The sequence below is a fragment of the Heptranchias perlo genome, unplaced genomic scaffold (assembly GCF_035084215.1).
Source record: "Heptranchias perlo isolate sHepPer1 unplaced genomic scaffold, sHepPer1.hap1 HAP1_SCAFFOLD_65, whole genome shotgun sequence".
Taxonomy (NCBI): Eukaryota; Metazoa; Chordata; class Chondrichthyes; order Hexanchiformes; family Hexanchidae; genus Heptranchias; species Heptranchias perlo.
This window is the reverse complement of record NW_027139677.1, coordinates 775,085-782,898: the sequence shown is the minus strand read 5'-3', so window position 1 is coordinate 782,898 and position 7,814 is coordinate 775,085. Positions and strand designations below refer to the sequence as shown.

Sequence of the window (7,814 nt, the reverse complement as noted above, 5' to 3'; positions counted from 1 at the left end):
GGGACTTCAGTTATGGAGAAACTGGGGTTGTTTTCCTTGGAACAGAGAAAGTTATGGGGAGATTTAACAGAGATGTTCAAAATCATGATGGGTTTTGATGGATTAAATAAGGAGAAAATGTTTCCATTGGCAGAAGGGTCAGTAAACAGAGGACACAGATTTAAGGTAGTTGGCAAAAGAACCAGAGGCGAGATGAGGAAAAGTTTGTTTGCTCGGCGAGTATGATCTGGAATGCACTGCCTGAAAGGGCAATGGAAGCAGATTCAATAATAACTTTCAAAAGCGAGTTGGATAAATACTTGAAACAGAAAGAGTTGCAGGGATATGGGGAAAGAGCAGGGGGATTGGAGTAATTGGATAACTCTTTCAAAGAACCGGCACAGGCACAATGGGCCGAATGGCCTCATGCGCTGTATCATTCTATGACTATACATTCGCGAAAATATTAATATAACAGTGTTAAATACCCTCACCCCCTACAGTGCTCACTCGTCAGTTGCCGATAATGAGAGATGTGATAAATATATTCAGATAAAAGCACGAACCAGGACATATCTCCATGAACACACGGACAGTGTCACTACCTATAGAGACCGGAGGAACCACAACCCAGCTACTGAGTACGTGGATTGATGTTATGTTCCTAAAGTACCAGAATTTAATACCAATACTCAACAAATCAAAAATATCCAACACAGGTCTCTAAATAAAAACCAATAGAGCAGCATCAGGCTGTAAAACTGAGTGACGGATCGTTTAATTTATCAACGACCGTACGCTCCATATTTCCCTCCAGATTATTGACGAACTCAGGAATAAGGCTGGTGCTGGCCTGCACTGTGAGTGAATCTTACCAATGGGCGCTCCCAGTGCAGAGTCTCAGCCGATGGGTGCCCTTCTGGAACTGGGTTGTGGAGATTAGCGGGACAAACTGGATTTCACTAGGCAGCTGTCTGTGTCACACCTGATGTGGAGAGTTCATGGTAACACTTGATAAATGCTCGATCCCAGAGCTAACAGCTGTTGTACTGATGAGGGAGGAGGGAATGGATATCATGCTTAACACGTCAACGTTCTCCTTTTCATTTTAATATTTCTGTCTAACCCTCCGATTAATATATTTATTACAGAGCATCGAAATCTGGGAACGCCTGTCACCACCATGGATGAAGGTCCAAACAGAGGAGAAGATCCAACATCTTAAAAAGAATGAGAATGTACACAGGTAGGTTCAGAAAATTCATCAAAATATAATTTCTGTCCTGATAAAGGGTCCAGATCTCGAGCAAGAACCTGTAGCTCAGGAAGATGTAACAGCACAGATACTGTGTTGATAGAGGGAAGTGAGTGACCATCTAGAGGAGCAGTGCAGTCACAGGTGGAGGGAGCCCCTGAGTACTGGAACTGTCCAATAGATACGTGGTGTTCGGGACTGTGAGTTGAATAGAGACAGTGATCAGAGGATGGTCTTCCTGAGTAACTGTGTGAGACCGGAGAGTAGGGGGGCACCCCGAGTGAAGTGGGGGTGAGAGGCAGATGGGGCGAAGGAGTAGGAGAGCTATCGTGGTGGGAGATTCTATAGTCCGGAGAAGAGACAGAATCTTCTGCACCCCTGAGCAGGTCCCGAATGGTAAGTTGTCTCCTTGGTGCGAGTCTCTGGGAAGGAAAGGAGAGCAGAAAATAGCCATGGTCGGAACCAATAGCACGGAATGAAATACGTTTATAGGGGGAATATTAAGACTTAAGCACAAGCCTCAAAGACAAGGCCTCTAGATTGTTTTGCACTGGACAGATTAAGGAGGGAAATATGAGGCAGGTCAATATGCGGCTGCAGGGCTGGAACAGGATGGGAGGGTTCACGTTCTTGGGGCACTAGACTGAGTTCACGGGGAAGGGAAGGGACGCTCACGATCTGAACAGAGCAACAATGATTTTACAGACTGGGTGAATGGAGCAGTGGGAAGCTTCCAGCTGATATGACTGGAGGGTGGGCACTATTTGGATCTGAGCCTGGAGAGAGGAATTCATCAATCTGTTGGATCAGGATCAGAAGATTCATGGAATAGTGAATAGTTATTCGCAGGAAAAAAAGGAAGGGGGTTTTGGAGCAGTGAGAGCTAAAGTTATTGATGTCGGGGAAAAAAACGAACAATGGTTAACATTCCAAAAAAAATCGGAGTTAGGATTAAGCGTTATGTATGTGAATCAATGAATCATCCCAAAAACATTTAGAATGTCAGAAGCATAAGACCAGGAGCTATGAGACCATGTGGTTTAGGTCTACGCGGGACTCGGAGCGAAATCTTCCTGGATATAACATTTTGAGAGCAGAGTAATGAAGATTCTAACAATGATGGTGGTGTGAAAATGTGGGACCAGGGTTAGAGATCACTGGAGAAGGAATTGGATCTGAGAAAAATAGTCAAAGTGAATAAACCACTGGACTCATTGCTAATGCACCACAGGTGGTTAAAGGTGTCGAGAGGAGATTTCACATCTAATAATTGTGCTGATGGACGAGAAAGAGTCAAGTTGATGTTTCTGTTCAAGGTGGAGAGAAGATAAACCGGGGCACGAGAGACCAATTAGTAATGAAGAAAATAACAGAACGAAAGAGTGACAAATCCCTAGGACCAGATGGTTTCCATCCCAAGGTTAAAAGGAAGTTGGTGAGCACATTGCAAATGCCCGAATTATAATCTTTCAAAGTTCTCTAGATTCAGGACCTGTCCCTCTCGATTGGAAAATTGCACATGTCACTCCGCTTTTTAAGAAAGGAGAGAGAGGGAAACCGGGGAATGAGAGATTAGTTCGCCGAACATCTTTTGTAGGGAAAATGCTGGAGTCTATAATTAAGGATAGGGTGACTGAACACCTCGAGAATTTTCAGTTAATCAGAGAGAGCCAGCATGGATTTGTGAAAGGTAGGTCGTGCCTGACAAACCGGATTGAATTTTTTGAAGCGGTGTCTCAAGTAGTGGACAGGGGAAAGTCAATGGATGTTATTTATATGGACTTCCAGAAGGCATTAAGGTGCAGCAGGTAATCAAGAAGGCCAACGGAATGTTGGCTTCTATTGCTAGGAGGATAGAATATAAAAACAGGGAGATATTGCTGCAGTTATATAAGGTATTGGTGAGACTGCACCTGTAATACTGCATACAGTTTTGGTGTCCATACTTCAGAAAAGACATACTTGCTCTCGAGGCAGTACAAGGAAGGTTCAATCGGTTAATCCCGGGGATGAGGGGGTGGACATATGAGGAGAGGTTGAGTAGATTGGGAGTCTACTCATTGGAGTTCAGAAGAATGAGAGGCGATCTCATTGAAACATATAAGATTGTGAAGGGGCTTGATCGGGTGGATGCGGTATGGATGTTCCCAAGGATGGGTGCAACTAGAAATATGGGTCATAATCTTAGAATAAGGGGCTGCTCTTTCAAAACGGTGATGTGGGGATGCTAGTGATGGACTGGGGTGTACAAAAGGAAGGAATCTTATAACACCAGGTTATCGTCCAACAGTTTTATTTGAAAATCACAAACTTTCGGAGGTTTTCTCCTTCGTCAGGTGAGTGTCGAGATTTATTGAAAATTACCGCATATATAGTCATAGACCAATGCCTCGTGATTACAGATAATCTTTCCAACTGCCCGTTATCAAGGCCATCAAATTAATTGAATAGTGTTCAGACAGAGAAACCTTAGATACCCCAGACAACTGAATCTACAAACGGCCAGAACCAAAGAAAAAGAGGGAGAGAGAGAGAGAACCATCAGAAAGGAAGAGAAAGAGAGAGAATGACCAGTCGTATTAAAAAAATATAACTTTTTTTTCCCCTGGTGGGGTTACGTGTAGCGCGACATGAACCCAGATCCTGGTTGAGGCCGTCCTCATGGGTGCGGAACTTGGCTATCAATTTCTGCTCGACGATTTTGCGTTGTCTTGTGTCTCGAAGGCCGCCTTCAGAACGCTTAGCCGAAGATCGGAGGCTGAATGTCCTTGACTGCTGAAGTGTTCCCCGACTGGGAGGGAACCCTCCTGTCTGGCGATTGTTGCGCAGTGTCCGTTCATCCGTTGTCGCAGTGCCTGCATGGTCTCGCCAATATACCATGCTCCGGGGCATCCTTTCCTGCAACGTATGAGGTAGACAACGTTGGCCGAGTCAGAGGAGTATGAACCATGTACCTGGTGGGTGGTGTCGTCTCATGTGATGGTGGTATCTGTATCGATGATCTGGCATGTCTTGCAGAGGTTGCCGTGGCAGGGTTGTGTGGTCTCGTGGAAGCTGTTCTCCTGAAAGCTGGGTAATTTGCTGCGAACGATGGTCTGTTTGAGGTTCGGTGGCTGTTTGAATGCCAGAAGTGGAGGGGTGGGGATGGCCTAAGCGAGGTGTTCGTCGTCATCGATGACATGTTGAAGGCTGCGGAAAACATGGCGTAGTTTCTCCGCTCCGGGGAAGAACTGGACGACGAAGGGTACTCTGTTGGTTGCGTCCAGTGTTTGTCTTCTGAGGAGGTCGATGCGATTTTTTGCTGTGGCCCGTCGCAACTGTCGATCGACGAGTCGAGCGTCATATCCCGTTCTTAAGAGGCGTCTTTCAACGTCTGTTGGTGTCCATCGCGTTCCTCCGCGTCTCCTTTGTCGTCCAGTACGTCCCCGGAGCGGAGAAACTGCGCCATGTTCTCCTCAGCCTTCAACATGTCATCGATGACGATCAACAAGTGACCGATAGAATTTAATGCAGAAAAGTCTGAGGTGATGTATTTTGGAAAGAAGAATGAGGGGAGACAATATAAACTGAATGATACAATTTTAAAGGAGGTGCAGGAACAGAGATAACTGGGCCTTTACGTACACAAATTTTTAAAGGTGGCGGACAAGTTGATGAGGCTGCTAAAAAATCACTCGGACCTTAGGCTTTCTAAAAAGAGGCAGAGATTACAAAAACAAGGAAGCTATGCAAAACCTTTATAAATATATCGTTAGGCCTCAGCTGGGGTATTCTGTCCAGTTCTGGGCACAACACTATAGGAAGGATGTCACGGACTTAGAGAGAGTGAAGAGGCGATTCACTTGAATGGTACCAGGGATGGGTGACTTCAGTTATGTGGAGATACTGGAGAAGCTGGGTTTGTTCTACTTAGAACAGAGAAGGTTAAGGCGTGAGTTAATAGAGGTGTTCAAAATGGTGATGGGTTTGAAAGAGTTTATTGGCAGAAACTCGATACAATGGCAGAAGGATTCATAACCAGAGGACACCGATTTAAGAACATTTGCAAAAGAAGCAGTTGGGAGATGAGGATTTTTTGAACCAGCGAGTTGTTCTGATCTGGAATGCACTGCCTGAAAGGGTAGCGGATGGAGATTCAATCTTAGCTTTCAAAAGGCATTTGCATAAATACTTGAAAAGTAAAAAAAATTCTGAGAAATTGGGAAAGAGCACAGAAGTGGAACTAATTGTATCGGTCTTTCATGAACAGGCACAGGCACGCTGGGCTGCAAGAATCTATAATTCTATATTTGAGCTTCAGTTAGGAGAGGAAGCTTAGGTTAGATTTTTCATTCATTTCACCAATCTCAGAATAAAAGTCCAAGGAAATGTCATCATCTTCTTCAGTTCTTCCCTGAATTTAGTTTGGGTAGCTGCATAAATACACGTGTTTGTGCAGGAACTCAAATACATAAGCAGATATCCGGTTTCAGTGCTGATATATGCAGGGGTTTCATAATCGCCTGGATAATGCACGGTGTTTGTCAGTTTGGTCGCTAAAAAACTCACTGCAGCTGTCAGCCACAACAGTATGAAACAGCCCGAAACCGTGAAGAGTAAAACGATGGATTTCCTTCGGTTCTCCATCTCTGGATCGCTCTGATTCTCACTGCTGCGACCGCGGATTCCCCTCCGGGCTCTACTGGCTACTACAATACGTCTGACTGTCAAACAATTGAACAGTAACATCAAAGCAAAAGGAAGCAATGGAATTAAAATACTGCGTAACCAAGAGTAGACGACGCCTGCAGGCTTTGAAAAAAAGTCCACTCTGGTGCGGCAACCCCAGTGAACATTGTTAATGATTCGTTCAGGTTCATATGCAAAGCAAAAGGGGATGTCCTTTAAACAGAACAGGGCACTGACGGTTGTTAAAACCGCAGACGCAGTTCTCACTGTGCAATATTTTGTTTTAAACTTCTGACAACATATCGCTACAAATCGGTCAAATGTGAACAAGACTGTGAACCACACCGTCATATCCAGCGCAGCAGCATTCATGTAAATAATGAACTTACAAACGGCAGTGTAGGTCAGGAATGAATATGGAAAGTGATAACTTAAAATGTGATACACTATTACATTGAAAATGATGACCAGCAGCTCTGCTGTTGCCATGGCCACCATGTAGACAGAAATACATTTGGAAAGGCCGCAATTTCCTCTGGAGAGAATCACGATTGTCACCAGGTGCGCTGTGAGAAAGAGGAACAAGACGAAATTACCGGGGACACTCAGATAAATCTCAGAGCATATTGTGGATAAATATTTAGATGTGTCCCTACGTGGGTTATGTGCACGGATTCTTTTTTTAATATAGGCGAACATTGACAACAGTTTGTTTAAAAGAAAGCAATCATGGAACAATGGAGGTACGAAAAACCCGCCGTCCTTCCAGTATCCTTCAGTCAGACATCGTCAAGTACTAAATATCATTTCATAGCAATTAATGGAAAGATATGAATTCAAATAAAACATTCAGCTGAGGCAAAGGCATTCAATTCAGGTCGAGACTGAGTTTTTTCTATTCATATTCGGCCCGAGGGAGCTGCTCGGTACCAGAGCGGGAGCTGGTGGAAAGGCGAAGGTTTTTTGCAGCCGTGGGGAAGAGAGCAGCTCCCTGAACGGCAATTATTTCTGAAATGATCTTACAAAGGCCCTTGTTGGGTGGAGGTGGCTGCAGACCGAGGAATTATTAACTTAAAGTGGACCGGGAACAAAGTTACAAATAAAATGATGTCCATGGATACTAAGCAACACGTTCTTTAATGATCGATGTATTGTTAATGGGGCCGGGGAATCAGTCTCTCCCTCCCTCGGTATAATGAAGAAAGTTGATCGCTCGTTGCCCACAAACTATCGACCAGAGCAGCGCCTCGCCGGCCTTGAGGACCGGTAAGATTCCTGCTGATATTCACCAACTTATCCCGGTGGATAAGTGACTCTGCAATGAGAACAATCTCGGAATCTGTTTCATTAACATTGAGACAGTCAACAGCTATTAAACAACAGGACTCATTGACTTACCGGGAACACCAAAGGCCGCGAGAACAGGGTAGTAGGTATTCTTTATCTGTAAAATTATTGGCAGTTCCATTATATATAATAATGGGTGAATCCTGTCCGGCTTTACGGTTCCGATTGGAGTGTATCTGAGATCCGTAAATATTCCCCCTTTATAGAACAACCGGTGTCCTGTGAGAAAATCAGGTTACGCAATATTTGGCATTAGTTACAGTCACTTAACAAACAAGGCGCGATTTTCGCTTCTGTGCGTTGGGAAGTCAATGGGGAAATTGCACATCTCCGTCCATGAAACTCCGTCGAATAACATCAATGAGCAGAAAGGAATCCAAGAGAAAATGCCCTGTGCGCATGCTCAGTGATACCGAAAGGATGCATTCCTCCCAGACTCCACGTTCGGTTCTTGAGGCATCCAATAATTCGGTGAAGTCTTCGATCATTCATTGCATAATGCCATTTGTTTTGTACTTTGATGATCACTGGTGATGACTCCGCTCTGATATTACTGGTGATGATT

The 7,814-nt window shown here is 44.5% G+C and overlaps 1 protein-coding gene across 1 annotated transcript; it reads right to left on the bottom strand.

The window, feature by feature from the left end:
- Positions 1-5,566: 5,566 nt before the first annotated feature.
- On the bottom strand, positions 5,567-7,370 carry LOC137318104 (probable G-protein coupled receptor 139). The gene is made up of 2 exons (XM_067981080.1): positions 7,301-7,370; positions 5,567-6,468 (listed from the first exon to the last, which is right to left on the bottom strand). The coding sequence occupies exons 1-2, from the start codon at positions 7,368-7,370 to the stop codon at positions 5,567-5,569; spliced, it is 972 nt and encodes a 323-aa protein (XP_067837181.1).
- Between the last annotated feature and the right edge of the window lie 444 nt (positions 7,371-7,814).